Genomic DNA, 18,784 nt, shown 5'->3' with positions numbered 1-18,784 from the left:
TTTCAGCCAAAATGTAGTATATGTTTCCTCACTGGGAAGATGACAGGAAAACTCGAGGAGCTTGATCGTTGCAGAAGATAGGGAAATGGTTTGTCACAATGCTGATAGAGAGGTTTGTGGCTTCTATGTGATGATTAAACACAAAATGCCACATGGCCTGGGTTTGCTTCGCAGCTGCTTTCTTTCATTGATCCTGATATCTTGGCCATTGGAGTAGAATCCCAGGACCCCCACTCTGCAGGGGCATCCCCCACACACACACACCCACCATAGAGTCTTCCGCCGCTTTCTCGGAGACCAGCCCATGAATAGCTCTACTTCATTGCTCTCTCTCATGGTCCAGTCATCGCCGGCTCAGTGGTGAGGCTGGAGGCAAAGGTCACTGGCACAGAAGGACGTAAGGTATCTCATCTCTCTCTTGCAAAGCCCGAAACAGCGACAGGACTGTCCTCTTTGCCGAAGCTTCTGGTAAAGGCATTAGAATTTTTTTTTCCTTCTGGTTGTGCCCATCCTTGAGACCAGGCACAGAGGGTGACTTCCTCCATTGCTGAGGGCAGTGTGTGCCCTTGGAGACTCTTAAGACTGCTCTTTCAGACTGTGTTTGGGGTCAAGGGGATGTTTAAATGGAGAGGAGCTCCTATTAGTTACACAATGGAGCCCGTTATAACATATCCATTCACCTCTCTGGGAGGCCACTAGTCTTAAAGAGGCTCATGGAGATGGAGGGGAGAGGACTGTGGCCATACCGTGTGCATCATGTCTCCCCTCTTGATCCCTCCTGGCTTCCACAGGGCAAAAGTGGACTCATTGCTTTGACAACAGTAGAGGGACTCTAGATATTTCCAGAAGCAACTCTGGATCCAGGCACACAGAAAGGAAAAGTCTCCCTGAGCTGGTTTCCTGGAAGCATGGGGGGCAACTCATCGATGTGCTCTTCAGGATTCCAGCCACCTTCTTCCAAATGAAGTGACACAGGTGCCAGGTGCTGTAAGGCTCATCTCCTGCCCTGGAGGGCAGGGAACCGAAGCTTGGGAGCAGATTCTGTCTCCCATCTATCTCCAGTTTCCCATGCTTACTCCAGCTTTTTCCTTCTTGGATGGTGGAAACTCCTCCAGATGTCAAAGCTTGCTGTGAATAAAGCTGTAAAAGGGAGGTCGTGTATCCAAATCAAAGTATGTGTATTTCTTCCTGGATTGAAAGTGACTACAATCACCAGGATGGGAAATCATCATGAAACCTTAACACCCAACTCAGAAAAAAAAGGGCCAGATTGGGTTTGGGGGATCGAATGTGTAAGTGGGGGGGAGTCAGGTCATAGAAGCAAAAATCACCTTCCAGAGACTGCAGACAAGTCAGGGAAGCCACGACTGATGTTAATGACCTTGTTTTGAACTGAAGTCACATGCAATGTTTTCACCATATATTTTTCTTTTATTTTTTAACTCACCGCTCCAAGTTTTGCCATTAAGTAAGTAAGTATTGCCCCAAAACTCTCCCTCATCTGCTAATGGGTAATGCTTCTTTCACGTGATCTCATACGTTTCCACATCTCCAAGAACATGGGGGAAGGATTGAAGAGGATGGGGGGACTCTGGGTTCCAGGGCTGGGAGTGTAGCAGGAACAGATAAAGTGGAGGAAAACCTGGCAGCACCTACCACCCTTGGAAGCCAGCCCATTTCTTCTGAGCCCACAGCCAAGCCAATGTACCTGCTGGTGGTGGGGCAGCCAGCGGCAGCAGGCTTTCATTGTGGGTTTCACCTCTGCCCCAACCCCAGAGTGGCTAAGAGCAGCCTCTGAAATTCACCAATCCACTGTTTCTCAAAAGCAGGAATCCTTGACCTCTGGGGGAAAACATAGCTGTTCCTCAAAAAGAGAAGTTTTAGCTTAGTCATCCACACTGCACAAAGAAAATGAAACTCACGCTTAAAACAAGGAGTAACAAAGTATTCAACAATCACCAGACAGATTTGTTTATGTATTTCTTACTGTTTATGCTTTGCTTAATCCCTTCTGAGGACAAAGAGCCACTTTTTAAAAAAAAATTTATTTATTTGACAGAGACACATTTATTTGACAGAGAGAGGGAACACAAGCAGGGAGAGCGGGAGAGGGAGAAGCAGGCTTCCCGCTGAGCAGGGAGCCCGGTGTGGGGCTCGATCCCAGGACCCTGGGATCATGACCTGAGCCGAAGGCAGACGCTTAACGACTGAGCCACCCAGGCGCCCCCAAAGAGCCACTTTCTTGCCTGTTCCTTGTGCCTCAGTGGCACAGGAAAGAAGTCTTAAAAAAACAGCATCTTACTCCCTGAATTATCAGTTTCTTCCCTGACCTAGATATCCCCGGTGGAGACTGGATACTGGAAAGTATCCAGTACTTTCAGTACAGGTGAAGCCTGTCACCATAAGTTTGCACTTTATTCTGCAGGTAACCAGGGATGTTGAAGGTGTGTGCCTGCCTTTTTCAACAGGCATGTCAGGATCCCTGCAGCAATACCTTTCAAATGCTCCACCAGACAGGAATAATGGGAAGCTGGGAGACCATAAATGTTATTCCCAGAGTCCAGATGAGAGATACACCATAATCTTAAACATCTAGACCAGTGTGGTCTAATAGATATGTAGTGTGAGCCACATGTGTAATTTTTAATATCCCAGTCGCCGTATTGAAAAAAAAAGGAAAAAGAGTGGTGCCTGGGTGGTTCAGTGGATTCCGCTCTTATGATCCCAGGGTCCTGGGATCCAGTCCCACGTTGGGCTCTCTGTTCAGCGGGGACTGCTTCTCCCTCTTACTCTCCCTCTGTTCTCTCTCTCTCTCAAATAAATAAATAAAATCTTAAAAAAAAAAAGGAAAAGGAAGTATGTAAAATTAATTTTAATAATATATTTCACCAAATATATCCAAAACATCATTTCAACATGTAATAACAATTATTAATAAGTTATTTTACCATATTGTTGTAAGTCTTAGAAATGTGGGTGCCTGGGGGGGTGGGAGGATAGGTTAGCCTGGTGATGGGTATTAAAGAGGGCACGTTCTGCATGGAGCACTGGGTGTTATACGCAAACAATGAATCATGGAACACTACATCAAAAACTAATGATGTAATGTATGGTGATTAATATAACAATAAAAAAAAAAGAAGAAATGGGGTGCCTGGCTGACTCAGTTGGTTAAGCCTGGGACTCTTGATTTCCACGGAGGTCATGATCTCTGGTGGTGAGATAGAGCCCTGAGCCCCCGCAGAAGATTCTCTCTCTCCTTCTCCCTCTGCACCATTGCCGGCCTTCTTCCCCGCACTTGTGCGCGCACTCTCTCGCTCTTAAAAAAAAAAAGGGAGAGAGAAAAAAAGAAAAAAGAAATGCGGTGTATGGATAACTTAACAGCACATGTCAATTCCTTCACTAAATTTTAAGCGCTCAAAGGGAAATGTGGGTCTGCCAAAACAATAAAGTTGTTTAACAGAAAAATATTCCAGACTGCTTCAATTTTTAATACAAATTAACTACAATTAATTACAATTTAAAATTCTGGTCGTCAGGCACACGAGCCGCATTTGAAGTTTAACAGGCACAGATGGCTACAGGAGAGCAAGTCTGGACTGCAAACACGTTCACACCTTGCACCAGACCTTGGAAACCGCGGGCCCTGCAGTTCTGGACATGTTCACCAGGTGGCACTAAAGCTAACACCCTCACCAGCTCGAGACAGGCGCCCAACCCCGGAAGCGAAATCCCACGGTTGCACGCAGTTTCCTCCGGCTTTCTCCACCTCCGGATATACCCTACCTGATCTGGGGTCCGAAAGCGTGCAGCCGGGCAGGATGGGCAGGAGAGCAGAGCCGCGGGGTCTGCAGAGCGAGTGAAGAGCTGTGAGCAGGTCGCGGTGTGCCACGCGGAGCCACGCAGGTGGGCGCGCAGACCCGGCGTCCGACCGCGCGGACGGCAGAGCCCCCGCCTGAGAGCGCGTCGCCTGGCCACTGCTGCCGCGTCGCCTTCTCCCGCGAGGTCGCTAGCGCTGGGCCCGAGCTTCCACCAACGGCACCCAGAGCCCGGCGTCCTCTCCAATGTTTCAGAAGTCACGCCCGGCGCTGCTGCAGCCTCAAGATGTCGGAGACAGGGTGGAGACGCTTATGGTAAACTGCGGGGAAGGGACACAGGGGTTCCGAAACCGCCGGCTCGTGGAGGGAAATTCTCGGGAGGTAGCCAAGGGTCAGCGGCTCTCTGGGAACCTTTTCCGCTCCCTGGGTGTGCACAGAACAGGTTGGGGACGTGGCGCGAGAGGGATGGATTGATCAAGGGGATTGAAAAGGGAAGGGCGAGGGAGGAGAGGAGTTGCAGCCCCCTTGGGACAGACAAGCGACGGTCTCGCTGCTGCTTTGGCGTCCGGGTAGAGTGGGCGGAATTGCCGGGGCCTTGGGGGTGCGAGGGAGTGTGCCGGTGCGACCCTGAACAACGTGCGAGCGCTACCGGATGGTGCTTTGAGTTGGATGCCTAGGGCGACAGAGGTGGAAGGACGCTCGGGCAGGTATTTGGACCATCGCAAGGCCCGGTGGTCGCGCCAAACCTGAGAAGCGGTGGGTGCCCGAAGGAGGTGAGTTAGGACCGCACTGGGCCCCCGGGCGGGGAGGGAGGACACCCTCTGGGTCTCCACATCCTAGCGGGCGAGGAACTGGTGGGGCCTGTGGTCCCGCGAGGCCACGCCCCTGAGTCCGGATTGGCTGCCGCGGTCGTGCCGCCGGACCTCCATTGGTGGAGGCGGAGGCGGGGCTGGGCAGGCGGGTCCCGGAGGACGGTCTGGCTGAGGAGCCGCTGGCGGAGGGTGGAGGCGGGAAACGCAGGACTAAGCCGCGAGCGCCGCGGGTCGCCGCCACGTTCGCTCCGAGGTCTGGTGGGCCGACGCGGGCGGGCGGGGTGTGGGTTGTTTTTTTAATCGTCAAAAAAGGTAGCGGCTGCGGCTCCACTTTACATCTTTGAAAACGTGCTTAACCTACTTCTCTTTCTGGATCCTCCAGCTCTGGCCTGGAGACTTCTTTGGATTTAGTTTTTTAAAGGGAATTAAGAATTGCTTGTGGAACCTGTTTGCTAACTACTTAAGTACTATTTACTGCCTTTGTATACTGTATATTATTCGGTTGTTTTTGCCCTCCTCCCTCAAAAAACGAAATTGTTACTCATCGTTTTTCCTTGAATAACTTTAGGCTATTTTCATCCCTGGGGGCCTCTGCTTAGATCTCTGCTGTGGCAAAGCCCCTAATCCCTCCATTGGCGTCCAGTGCTCCTCCTCAGTACTTAGAAAAAAAATCAAACATGCCTTCAAAGGATGCTCCATGTGACGACATCTTAAAACTATTCAAAATGAAAAGTGTAAATTCTGTTGTTGTTTTTTTTAAACAATGATATTACCTGTTGTATGTGGGGGTTTTTTGTTTTTTGTTTTTGTTTTTTAACTAGTAGAGGTTAGTCTCTCTAGGTGGTATATATTTAGCATCTACTCTGTGCTAACTGACCAAGAAAATTACAAAATTAAAAAAGTTGTGGGCTCTAGGCATTTATTCAACAAATATTTATTATACGAATGATATGTCCAAGCATTGCACTGTGAAAATAAAGACATAAAATAGTTCCTGCAATGAGGGAGGGTGGGTGTGTTGGAGCATGTGTGTGAAGGACCTCAGCCTTAAAACAAATTCCGTACAATACCTGTGGGAGTGTTGGGGAAGCAGCACGGAGAACTGCACAGAAGCTGTTAACTATTTGTCATTCACACAACCTTGCCAGAGCAAAGGGCTGAAGGGAGCCTGGGGAGATCACCCTTTCCAGGGATGGGCCATGCAGGGCTCACTAAGCTTCAGCCTATGGAATTGTGCTCAAGGGAAAGCCATATGCAGATTCCCTGCAGATGACATGATTCATTCATTTTTGACTCTTGGGCACCTACTGTGCACCAGGCTCCGTGGTCAGTGCTGGAGGTACCATCGTGAACAGGACAGGTAGTGGCCTCTTCTGTACTGGATCCTAAGGGAGATGGGCTCAGATGCAGTGGAAGTACTGAGGAGCACTGAATGCCAATGGGGGGATTAGGGGCTTTGCCACAGCAGAGGAGATCTAAGCAGAGGCCCCCAGGTATGAATCAGACATGGGAGGAGCCAGGATGGGAAGGCGGAGAATCCCTGATGTACCATGAGTTAGAGGTAGGAGGCTGAGAACACAGGCTGAAAAAGTAACAAGGGGCCACGTGATTCAGGAAGGACCTTGTAAGCCTAGCCAGTGGCCTCGAACCCTGTGACGTAGGACACATTCGTGACCTCTGTGAGCTCCAATTTTTCTTTCTTTTTTTTTTTTTTTTTTAAGATTTTACCCATTTATTTGACAGAGAGAGACACAGCGAGAGAGGGAACACAAGCAGGGGGAGTGGGAGAGGGAGAAGCAGGCTTCCCGCCGAGCAGGGAACCCGATGTGGGGCTCCATCCCAGGACCCTGGGACCATGACCTGAGCCGAAGGCAGACGCTTAAAGACTGAGCCACCCAGGCGCCCCTGTGAGCTCCAATTTCACCTGTAAAATGGGTTTAAATACCTAGCTTTTAAGAGTGTTGTGAGATCTCGAGGGGGTGTACATAGATGCCTTACCCAGTGCTGCTCCGGGAGCTCGGGAGGGCGGCTTAGTAGGGTTGAGGCTAGAGACTGCCAAGGAGGTCACTGGAATAGATCGGTATGGGCCGGCTCTGGCAACACTGAGGGCTCATCAGCAGGACTGGGTCATGAAGCCGTAGGTACAGTGAGGAGTTTTATTTGTCTCCCAAACTTGCGGCAGGAATATCTTGTGGATTAGAGTAGAGGCAGGAGTGTGGTGAACTATTGACGGGGTTTCCATTTGGGAGTGAGTCGGAGCAGCCTGGGGGCCTCTCAGAGAGGGGGTTGCTGGGCGTTACGGGCTGCAGGCACGGTGCCCTGTGGTGTGGGTGAGGTGGCCTGAGGGGCTGTGGCCGGCAGAGATAAGAAGAGCAAGGTCTGAGGCTGAGGGAAAGAAGCAGCCTGAAAAGGAGCCCAAAACCAGCTGTTTGAAATGCACCGGAGCAGCCAAGTAAGAGGCCTAGGGCGGGAAAGGGCTCCTGGGATGGGTAGGTCCTTGGTGAGCAGGAGGGGCAGCTTTAGCTGGATGGCAAGTGGTGGGGGCTGAGGGGTGACTAGCCCAGGGGGAGTGGAGGTGATGTGGCTTGGGGCTGGAAAGACAGGGGCTTTGCCCAAGATACCAATGGAAGGATGAGACCTAGAAGCACAGACTCACGGGAATAGGGCTTAGCATTAGCCACCCCCCACCCCCTTGGGGGACAGGGAATGGCGTGCTGACAGACTGGTGAGGTAGACACATTTTGCTTGGTTGTATGTGTTGTGTTATCACTTTTGTCACCCCTGGATACTTGACAAGCCATTTGAACAGAGTTATGACCTCCAGGATTACGTGAATTTTTTTAAGTCTTTTAAGTGGTTCCAGTTCTAATTTGAAACTTGCTAGTTTGGTAGAAATGTGGAGTGATCCCTGTGAAACAAAAAAAACACAGGTTACGAACGTTTTAGTTCTGGGTTGGTGGCTATATGGGTATAACCGGCAACTTCATCTTCCGAGCGTCTTAGGAGAACAGTTGTCCATGCATTCAAGAATAATAGTCCGAGTACCATTTAATGAGGAGAGAAGATCTTTTTGGATGGAGTTTGCCAAGCCGCTTGTTTGGAGAAGAGCGCTTTTCTTTCCTCATTGGGTTTTTAAACGTGCCTTTTCACAACCATTTGTGATCGAGTGGATTCTGAGGCAAGCCGTGAGGCCTCTAGCGTGGTGGGCTCAAGGAAGTACATTTAGTCTTTGCCGTTCCAGGTGGTGCCTCTAGATTAGCCAGGGTGTGCAGCTGGCCTGGTTTAAGGGAGAGCCAGCAGACCCAGGGGTAACGGGTGGCTGCTGGTCTACCACACCATCTGCGATCTGCTTAGGTCCCAGTGAGAGGCGTGGGTATAGGAGAAAGGGAAAGCTTTTAAGTTAAGGAAATTCATAGGTTTCACAGGGAGTGGTCCATGTTTTACATTGAACCTGAGCTTATGGTTTCACTTCCTATGTCTCGCTCCTGTAAATATCTACAGGTCCCATAACCAAGAGAGCCTGGCAACCAACAGTTCAGACACTAGGTTCAGTTGATTTTGCTTCTGTGAAGATAAGGAGATGGCCAATAACTTTTAGCCTCAGGACAGAGAGGGAGGTATAGTTGGCAGCCTAATTCACAGGTGGACATAGACATGCTGCCCAGTAGGATCCTCATTGCTCATTCTCAATCCTAAGGCCAGAGAGATCCCCTCCAGCTGGGTATCATGTTCTCCGCAGGGCATTCCAGCGCTGTTAATTCCTGGGTTCACTTTTCCCTTCTCTGAAGTGGGAAGATAATACAGGGCACCAGCAGGTGGTTTCCTAAGCCACCCTTACAGAGGAAATGACTGGTCTCGGTGTGTAGAAAGCTGAGGCCCGTGGCCGCAGAGTTGCTGACTCAGTGTTCTCTTGCCCTGAAGTTGCATCCGGTGATCAAGGCTTTCCTGTGTGGCTCCATCAGTGGGACCTGCTCCACCCTCCTTTTCCAACCCCTGGATCTCCTCAAAACGCGTCTGCAGACTCTCCAGCCCTCAGCCCATGGGTAAGGCCAACTGCCCCCCGTTTCTTTGAGGAACCGGTTTCAACAACTTCTCTCAGACACAGCAGCATCTCAACTGTGTTAAGTCAACTGCTGTTCTGTTGGATGCTTCAAGAAAAACACGGGCCATGCCCAACTTCTTTGACATTTCCTGTTAATGATTCTCTGGAGGCACCTTCCTGGGATCTGCCCTGATGACATTTGCATTTTATTGTGCTAGCCTGTAATGTCATACTGTGCTGTCTGGTACGAGTAGCGTGGGTGATTTTCTGGAAATAACGTGTGTATTGAGTGTCTCTTTTATGCCCCACAATGGGCTCAGCACTGTGGGAAGTATACCAAATGCATGTAACATGAGAGGTCATCCCATTGCTTGCGGTGTGAATCAATAGATAAAACACGTATGTGCCAAATCATGAACATATGGGAACTCAGAGTTATTCCAAGATGTGTTGTAGAGATTCTTTTTTTATTAAAGATTTTATTTATTTATTTGAGAGAGAGAATGAGAGAGAGAGAGCACATGAGAGGGGGGAGGGTCAGAGGGAGAAGCAGACTCCCTGCTGAGCGGGGAGCCCGATGCGGGACTCGATCCCAGGACTCCAGGATCATGACCTGAGCTGAAGGCAGTCGCTTAGCCAGCTGAGCCACCCAGGCGCCCCTGTTGTAGAGATTCTTGAGTGCTCTTAGGGAAGAAGTCATACAAAGAAGTCTTTGGATGGGAAGTTCTTTTATGAGGATGGGGTCTAAGTGATTTTTTTTTTCTTTCTTCCCTGCCTCCATTTTGTCTGCTTTCAGATCCGGACGCATTGGGATGCTTGCTCTGCTCTTGAAGGTGGTTCGCACGGAGAGTATTCTGGGCCTTTGGAAAGGGATGTCCCCTGTAAGCTGCCTTTTGGGTCTTCTCCTGCACCCTCTGCTGTCATAGCTAGCCCTTTCTCACGCACCTCACATATCCCCTCTTGTAAGGATAGGTGAGCGCTGGAAGCGGTGGGAGGACTTACATGGTCTTCTCCCTGTCTCATGCTACCGCTCGCTCCTATTAGAGGGCTCAAGGAAATAGCTTTATGCCCTAGATGCAGCTTGTTGGAGCAGTAGCAAGTCTAGAGCAGACGCAGCTGGTGCCCCCAGCTGCCGGCGTATCCTTGCACTTGCCCTCCGATGCAAGCAGGCCACACCTGAGGTTCTTCACCTGCAGGCTTTTTCTGGCCCTAGGAACTCAATTTGCTGGGAGTGCCCGGGCATGAATGCTCACCCCAGCTAAGTGGAAGATGACAGTTGATGTTTCAGAACCTCACTCACCCTCCTCAGCTGGAGGGCCAACTCTGAGGTGTGCCCTATACTGATTCCCAGAGTTCCCCCCAAAGGGATTTCGTTGTCCGGGGCAGTAATGAGTTAGGTAGCCTGCCCTTCGTGGGCTGCCTTCTCTCGTCACTTCCCCATTCTCTTATTGGCGTTCCCTCCACACCTTCAATCAGCTACTTGGATGCAAATCTCTGTCTTTTGGGAAAACCCAGCTAAGACAGTATCTTACAGTGTCGGTCTGGGATTTCTTTCCTCCCTCTGACTTGTTCTGCAGTCCATTGTGAGGTGTGTCCCTGGCATTGGCATCTACTTCGGCACTCTCTACTCCTTGAAGCAGTACTTCCTGCGAGGCCACCCCCCCACGGCCCTGGAGTCGGTCATCCTGGGAGTGGGCTCTCGCTCGGTTGCAGGGGTCTGCATGTCACCCATCACTGTGATCAAGACACGTTACGAGGTGAGTCCGACTGCTTTCGGCCTTCAGGGTGGGTAAACAGAGGCACTGGGCTTTTGTCAAGTGGCCACCGATGTCAACTCCGGATTTAGAATCCAAAATAGAGGCCGATGTGGTCAGAGAATGCAAGCCACATGGGAACCAGAGCCCGTGGTGCCTGGTAATGCCATGTACCCCGAAGTCAGGTGGGTTCGTTGCTCAAACCCAGGGCCGCCGCGCCAGCCACTGGTTCTGTGCTTCTTTGCAGAGCGGGAGGTACGGCTATGAGAGCATCTATGCGGCCCTGAGGAGCATCTATCGCAGTGAGGGGCGCCGGGGACTCTTCAGCGGCCTGACGGCAACACTCCTTCGTGACGCACCCTTTTCTGGAATCTACCTGATGTTCTACAACCAGACCAAAAACATCATGACCCATGGTATGGATGAAAGAAGGTGTGGTGGGGAAGAGCTATCTCCAAGACCTCATATCCTCACCACTTTCTCTGCGATCGGAGCCTGTTTGTTGATCTTAGCAGAGCTTTAGGAATGGAACCATGTCGGCCTCGCATCAAGCATCGGGCCGGGTGCTAGGACGCAGTGGTGGGCGTGACAGACTTGGCCCCTGCCCGTTGGAGTATATAGTCTAAATTTGCCTTTAGTAAATTTAGTAGTTTGGTAGTACTGTAATTCTTGAGTGGGGTGGGGGAGGTATAAAGCATGTTTTGCAATAATACCTCGCAGATGTGCCTGATTCTTTAGATTGCTGGGTCCCGCCCTGGGGCCTCCTAAATCAGAAACTTTGGGGGAAGACCTTGGGAGTCTGTGTTTCTCAAGAAGCACTTGATCTGATTCTTATCAGACAAGTTTGATGAGGTTAGGGAGGTTAGCACCTCCCCTTGCCATGTTCCCAGTTAAAATGGTTTTTAGCCCTCTATTTGGGTGGAGAGAAGGTGCCGGACCTCAGGCATTCTGGCAGACCCACGCTGCCAGGAAGTTCAAGTCAGTCATGACAGGGGCACAATCAGTGGGCTGTGAACATCTACCCAAGCAGAGTCAGGTTCCGATAGAAACACATCCTGTGGAACAAACCTGCATTCAATAAGGTGTCTCTGGAGAATTTGAGCAAGGAAATGCAACCAAGGTCGTATAAGTGGAAAACCGGCATGCCCCCATCATGACAATGGTAATCAAGTAGAGTTGGGGTGCTTTAGGAGTTTGCTGCTCCACCACAGGCACCAGGAGGCATGATACTGCAGGTCACAGCCTTATTTTGCCACAGAAAGTTAGGGCAATAGGGGAGCTTGGTGTACATTTTTGACCTCTCTTTATGTGTAATTGTTTATTGCAGTCCATTTAACAGTAAGTTGCAGGAGTGATGCCCCTTTACCCTTAGATACCTCCATGTGTGTTTCCTAAGAACAAAGATATTCTCTTAGAACCATCTCCTCAAAATTAGGAAATTTAACATAGATACTGTTCTTTAGTCTCCAGTGCCTGTATCGGGAAGCTCGTGACATCGGTTTGACTATTGTGGGCGATGTTTAACTTTTTATCACTTGGACAAGATGGTGTCTCCAGTGAAAACTCTTTTGTAGTTGGGAAACACCTGGGGTGGGGGGGAATACTTTGAATCTGTATAAATCTATATAAAACATCCTGTTCCTTTCACCCCAGTGTTTGAGCCTCAGTTAGTGATTCTTTCCCAAATCAATTATGATGGTGATGGTTGTAAAAAAGGCAGATTTTAACTTCATGACTCCCATCCACATGTAGTTATACCTTTAAATGTTTACTTCTTAACCCTGTTTGAATCTAGACCCTTCTGACTTTGCGGAAGAATTACTGGGCAACTTGGTATTGATATTTATGTGATGAATGTGAGATTCATTTGTCACTGAATGTTGCCTTTGTCCTGTTTCAGACCAGTTGGATGCAGTCCTTATTCCTGCTGTAAATTTCAGCTGTGGGATCTTTGCTGGCATTCTGGCCTCCCTGGTGACTCAGCCTGCCGATGTTATCAAAACTCATATGCAGCTCTCCCCAATGAAGTTTCGGTGGATTGGCCAGGCAGTGACACTCATTTTGAAAGTAAGGCTATGGAGTAAATATTGCTTCTTATTGTGGTTAAGGCTCTCTCTCACTCTTTCTCTAGAATGTTAGCGCATGTCCTTTACACATTAGAATCAGCTGGGGAGCTTTAAAAAGTCCCCACCCCCAGGTCACAACCTGGGCTGCTTCTACCTGAATCTCTGAAGGGGGGGTGAAGCCCGGATCAGTAGCTAAGTTCCCCTGCGATTCCAAAGTGTTGCCAAGGTTGAGGATCACTGTTAAAAACCTATGGTTGGCCGTGGGTTGTTTTTGTTTTTTTGTTTTTTTGGGGGGTTTTTTGGTGGTGGGTGGGGGGAACTGACTACATTAGGACAACCTGTGATAACTAGTTAAACTTGGCAGATGGCTGGACTCCACCCCAGACCTATCAGGTCAGGCAATCTGGGAGGGCCTAGTCAGCTGATGACCAAGGACCTAGGAGGAACTCAAGTCAGAAAAAAATCACACACAAATTATTTGTCTCTAGAAATTTGCTCTAATGCAAATAGACAAAAGGTATTATTAAAGATAAAAAGTACAGGAGACATAAAGTACACTTAAGCACCATTTAAAAGCCACTGAGTTGGTCCTTTGGAAGCATGCACTGTTATCACATACCAGATATTCTTGTTCAAGCTAAGTTTGTCCCTACGTTTTTATATTTTTCTGTACGTCTCAGTTTTTCTACGTAGCAGAGGAAACAATGTGAGCATACGCATCATGTATCTGTCTCGCCCTAGATATAAGCAAATATTTTTGAATCTGATCATATTTCTCACCCTGCTTGGGTTGCCTGCTTTCTTATTCTCTATACCTAAAAGCCTAAACTTTGAAAATAATATTCTTCAGTATGTATGAAAATGGCAGGAATGATAACGATAGGAATGAATAAATCAGTCCAGATTATGAAGGAGGAGTTAGAGGTGTTTTGTCTTTAATGCTTATGTAGGATGACAAGAGCATACAATGAATTATGCAAACTATGCAAAGATGTTTCCTCCAGGCAGACAAATCGCCAAAAAGGCAGCTTTCCCTCCAGCCTGGAGCCAGGGCCCAGGGCTTGGCATGCAGACTGTGGCCTGGATCTCGGCTGCCAGTTGGGGCTTGGTGCTTATGGGAGCTGCACAAGCTATCCAGCTGTATATGGCCACCCTGTAGAAAGATTTTCAGCTGAGAAATAAATTCTCCTGGATAAAGCAAGCCTAAAAAGATAAAGTTTAGCAAAAAATGATGCAAAAAATGATTTTTTTTTTTTTTTTTAGTTCATCGTCTCCTTGGATCCATTATTCATAGTTTTGGCATTATCTATAAAAATCCAAAACCTGAGGCTCACAAATGGGGTAACAGAGACCCTCAGTCTCGCACTAGGTGTGTTCATTGTTTTGCTACTCTGCTTCCAGACTGTTGACATTCGTTTTCCTCGTAGGATTATGGGCTGCGTGGCTTCTTCCAAGGCGGCGTCCCCCGGGCCCTCCGCAGAGCTCTGATGGCAGCCATGGCGTGGACCGTGTATGAAGAAATGATGGCCCAGATGGGCCTGAAGTCCTGACCGAGAGGGACTGGGAAAAGACGGGCTCCGTTGCCCTGTTGACCTCCCTGGCTCTTGCCAAGGGCTGCTTTGTCTCACTGTCCTGGAGTTAAGATGAAAGCCAGGCAGATGTGTCCCCTTCCATTACCCAGTTGGAATAGAGAATAGATGGGCCTGACTCAAGCCTTCAGAATCTCCCCAAAGAGGAGTTACTGATGCCTACAGCACACAGGGAGTTAGAAGAAGGGCTTGCACATCCTGCCAGACTACTTGAAAAGGCATTTCTGGAAAGAGCTCTGTCAGGTGCTTCCGCCACCCACCGACGCTAGGCTGCCTGTTTGGATCTGTTCTTGGGCAAGGCATCGCACAGCCAGAGTTGCTGTGGCTGAAGAGCTCCATCGGGGGAAGCCGGGTCCGTGGAGAGAGGGGTTCTTGTCACCAGGCTGTAGTCTGTGTCTGGGATGCTGGTAGGATGAGGAAGAAAAGATGTCATTACTTAATTGGCTACTAATCCCCTTCTCAGAGGCCCTGAAGAAGTGGGGAGAGTGGCTTCTTAGCCTGTAAGTGTCCAGATAACTAATTTTGTTTTTGGCCTCTGCACTGTTTCAATTCCAAATTGTTCTGGCATTTTCCCGTAGCTAAAGTTCACATAAATAAAAGTGAAGCACTTATCATTGAAAACTGGAAAACCTAAATAGTGTCCTTCCTGTGTTCTAAAATAACCCAGTCGTCTAAGGTGGCTGGTTCTTGACCCATATAGGTCCTAAAATCTAAACGTTTTTTTAAACAGCTTTATTTCACACATTGTATAATTCATGCATTTCAAATAAGCCATTTAATGATTTTTAGTAACTTTACTGAGTGGTGCAACCATCACTATGAATCCGTTTTAGAACACATTCATCCCCCAAGAAGAGCTTGGATTTACAATTAATCCTCATTCTGAGCCCCAGCCCTCGGCCACCATTGATCTGCTTTCTGTCTATAATTTGCCTTTACTGTACACTTCATATAAATAAGTCATAGAGTTTGTAGCCTCTTGCATCTGGCTTCTTTCACTTAACATAATGTTTTTGAGGTTTCTCCATGTGGCACGTTCAACACTGTCCTTTTTTTGTTTGTTTATGGCCAAATAATACTGTATGCCTGTATAAGATCTTATTTATCCATTCATCAGTTGATGATTATATTATTTGAATGGTTTCCACTCTGGGGCTCTTATGAATAATGCCACTATGAACATTCATGTACAGGTGTTTGTGTGGACCTATGTTTTCATTTCTCTTGCGTAAATAGATGCCCAGGAGTGGAACTGCTGGATCATGTGATAACTGTTGAACCATTTGAGAAACTACCAGACTGTGTACCATTGTACATTCCCACCACAGTGCAGAAAGGTTTGGGTTTCCCCACATCCTCCTCAACACTTGTTATTGTTTTGTTTATTATAGCCACACTCGGGGGTTCCCAGGTGTTTCTATCAACTTTCAAACTTAGGAAAGAGCCATTATATTATCCAAACTGCAGGAAGGGGAATTTTGGTCTCCTGGTTAAGAATATGGGCTGTGATCTAGGTGATTCTAGATGGAAAGCCTGGTTCTCTACTTTTTTTAGACACACTTGCAATTGTTCCTGGAAAGTGGGGATAGTAATGGTGAGGGTGAAAGGAGCAGATGTTTCTGGCACCCTAGGTTAGTCTAGTGCTGCCACAACAAATTACCACAAATTGGGTAGCTTCTAGCAGAAATGTATTCTCAGTTCTGGAGCCTATGAGTCTGAAATCAGTGTCAGCAGGGATGTATGTTCTCTGAAGGCTCTAGGGGAGGATAGCTCTGGTCTCTCCAGGCTTCTGGTGGTTGCTGGCAATTCTTGGCATTCATCACTCCAGTCTGCCTCAGTCTCCACAAAGCCTCCTGTGCATCTGTCTCTGTGTCCCAATTTCAAGGACACCGGTAGTTGGATTAGGGCCCACCCTCCTCTAGAATGACCTCAACCTGATTACATCTGCAGAGACCCTATTTCCAAATAAGGTTACGTTCTTAGGAACTAGGGTGGAGGGTATTAGGAATTAGGATGGGGGTTAGGACTCCCAGCATATTCTTTGGAAGGCGGGTCACCATGGATGTAGTGGCTGCCTCCCAAGAACTTTCCTCTTAGGCCAGGAGAGCCTAATGCCAGTGGGGGCCCTCCCAGGGGCCCTTGGCAGGGGAGGGGCAGAGATGAGGCCCAGAGGTCTAGGCTTCAATTTGCTCACCTTATACTTGGCTGGTGAATTTCAGTCACAAGAGTCACCTTCTAAGCTCATTATGATGTGGTTTTGGAGTATAGGTGAGGTTCGGTGGGGTGGGGTCGGGAGCTGATGACCAAGAGAGACATCTTTGGTGGTTTATTAAAGCACAGGGATAGGACCTGTGGGCAGAAAGAGCTGCTGCACTGGAATATGAGGGGTGGCTGATTATATACTTTGGGGTTGGGGGAGGTAAGGAAAAAGGTTTTCAAAAGGATTTTTATATGTTAAAGTAGACTGGGAGGCCTTGCCATTGTCAAGTTAAGGTTGTTTTTTCTTCTAGCCTGGCATTAACATTAAGATAGTTGGGAACTCCCTGGAGGAACTTTATACTCTGTCCACTTCAAGTATCTGTCAATGGACTGCAGGTTATAAGGACATTTAATTGTACCTACATTTCCTACTGGAAGATAGGTTATTGATAGAAATGCTTTGTTCTTATAAAATGCTAAGACATTTGTAAACTCAGGGACACTCATGTCTTGCAGGATTGTGATCTCTATAAATTAACCGTTTTTCCTTTCCTTAGTTTTAGGGTAGCCAGGAGTGCCTGAGGAATGTCACGTAAATCCCATCTGGGGGGGGCGTTGTGGGGTGTCAGCTTCTGCTTTGTCCTCAGCTTGCCTTCTGTTCCATCAATTAGAATGTTCTTTTGGGGCAAAAAAAAAAAAAAAACCATAAGATTTGGAGAAACAGTCTAATTTCCTCTACACATGGAGTAAAACTGGAATTTGCCCTTTTTAACCCTGATTCCAAAGGCAAGTGGCCCTGGGTATCTCCATATCCCAGGCCCCAAGAATTTTTTTTCCTCTTTTGCAGTCTGTCACAGCTATTAAAGTTTGTGAGTTTCAGCTGGCTGGAAACAGTGCCCAGTGCCTTTTTTTTTTTAAAGATTTTATTTATTTATTTGATAGAGTGAGAGAGCACAAGCAGGGGGAACAGTAGAGGGAGAGGGAGAAGCAGGTTCCCCGCCAAGCAGGGAGCCGGATGTGGGGCTCCATCCCAGGACCCTGGGATCATGACCTGAGCCGAAGGCAGACGCTTAACCATCTGAGCCACCCAGGTGCCTGCCCAGTGGCTTTTTAAATTGATTTGTTCTTGGCTGCCTCAGACTTAAAGCAAATTATTTAGAGGCAGAGCTTTGTGGAAGGAAACAATCATCTGGCCACTACAGATAAGGCCTGGTAAGGCATTCGCTAAAAAAGTACAGAAGCAAAGCTTTCAAGCTGTTATATTTAGTTTCCAAAAATATATTACAAAATATTTCAGTCACAAAGAGTAGAGCAAATGGTACATTGGCCCTTCATTCCCATTACTGAGATGAAATGATTATCAGAATTTTGCTACCCTCGTCTCTCTACTCTCCCCTTTATGAAGTCTTTAAAAAATCAGATTCCAGACATCACACCATTTCACCCTTCCATAGTTCATCTCTAAAAATTTGCATCTCTAAAAATAACATATTTCTTACATAACTACAATGTCATTATCCCACCTGGAAAACGTTAACAGATTTGTTGCATATAATCCAATACCCAGCCCGTATTCACATTTCCAATTGTCTCAAAATTGATTTTTTTAAGGGCGCCTGGCTGGCTTAGTCCGTCAAGCAAACCCCCTAGATCTCAGGGTTGGAGCCCCACGTTCAGGGGAGATGATGTGGGATACAAAGGCAGAAGGAACTGTAGATAAGATTAAGTGTCCTTATAACCTGCAGCCCATTGACAAATACTTGAGGCAGGCAGAGTATAAAGTTCCTCCAGGAAGCTCCCACCTCTCAATGTTAATGTCTTGCTAGAGGGAAAAACAACCTTAGTTTGACAATAGCAACGCCTCAGGTTTCCAGCGATTCTTCTTTAGCATATGAAAATCCTTTTGGAACTTCCCTTCCCTTTATTTCCCCCAACCGCAAAGTATGTAATCCGTTGCTCCTCACAATCCTGGGGCAGCAGCAGCAGTGGTATTTTGTGCCCATGAGTCCATCCTCATGCTTTAATAAAATCACTTTTGCACCAAAGACGTCTCAAGAATTCTTTCTTGGCCCTTGACTCCCGACCTCACCAACATTCCGAAACTACATTATAGAGATTACTTAAAAATAAAATCTTAGGGGTGGCTCAGTTGGTTAAGCCTCTGACTCTTGGTTTGGGGTCAGGTCCTGATCTTGGGGCTCTCGGGTGGAGCCACCCTAGGCTCCTGCTCAGCGGGGAGTCCGCTTGACAATTCTCTCCCTCTGCCCCAACCCCCACATGTGTGCGCGGGCTCTCTCTCTCTCAAATAAATATTTTTTAAAAATGAAATCTTAAAAAGAAAGGAAAAGTGTTTTTTACAGTTGGCTTATTAGAATCAAGATGCAAACAGGGTCCTGAGTTTCCTTCACCAGATCTCCCACAGGGTAAGTAATTTTGAGGTGAACCACAATTAGAGTGAGTTCCTGAGGGCCTCATCAAATCAGAGAACCTAAGAGCAGTGACAG

At 47.8% G+C, this 18,784-nt stretch overlaps 1 protein-coding gene across 3 annotated transcripts; it reads left to right on the top strand.

The window, feature by feature from the left end:
* Window positions 1–3,713: 3,713 nt before the first annotated feature.
* On the top strand, window positions 3,714–14,710 carry SLC25A38 (solute carrier family 25 member 38). 3 transcript variants are annotated; one of them, XM_036076821.2, is made up of 8 exons: window positions 3,718–3,906; window positions 4,074–4,133; window positions 8,552–8,673; window positions 9,469–9,553; window positions 10,250–10,429; window positions 10,674–10,842; window positions 12,327–12,493; window positions 13,920–14,710. In XM_036076821.2, the coding sequence occupies exons 2-8, from the start codon at window positions 4,131–4,133 to the stop codon at window positions 14,040–14,042; spliced, it is 849 nt and encodes a 282-aa protein (XP_035932714.2). In that variant the 5' UTR covers window positions 3,718–3,906; window positions 4,074–4,130; the 3' UTR covers window positions 14,043–14,710. The 3 variants fall into 3 exon arrangements, with proteins under 3 accessions (XP_035932715.1, XP_035932714.2, XP_035932713.2); XM_036076820.2 differs by having other exon boundaries at window positions 3,718–4,133; XM_036076822.2 differs by lacking the exon at window positions 12,327–12,493 and having other exon boundaries at window positions 3,714–4,133.
* Window positions 14,711–18,784: the final 4,074 nt, after the last annotated feature.

Source organism: Halichoerus grypus, chromosome 1, assembly GCF_964656455.1.
Source record: "Halichoerus grypus chromosome 1, mHalGry1.hap1.1, whole genome shotgun sequence".
NCBI classification, from domain to species: Eukaryota; Metazoa; Chordata; class Mammalia; order Carnivora; family Phocidae; genus Halichoerus; species Halichoerus grypus.
The sequence above is the reverse complement of the archived record's forward strand: the minus strand, read 5'-3'. Positions and strand labels throughout refer to the sequence as shown.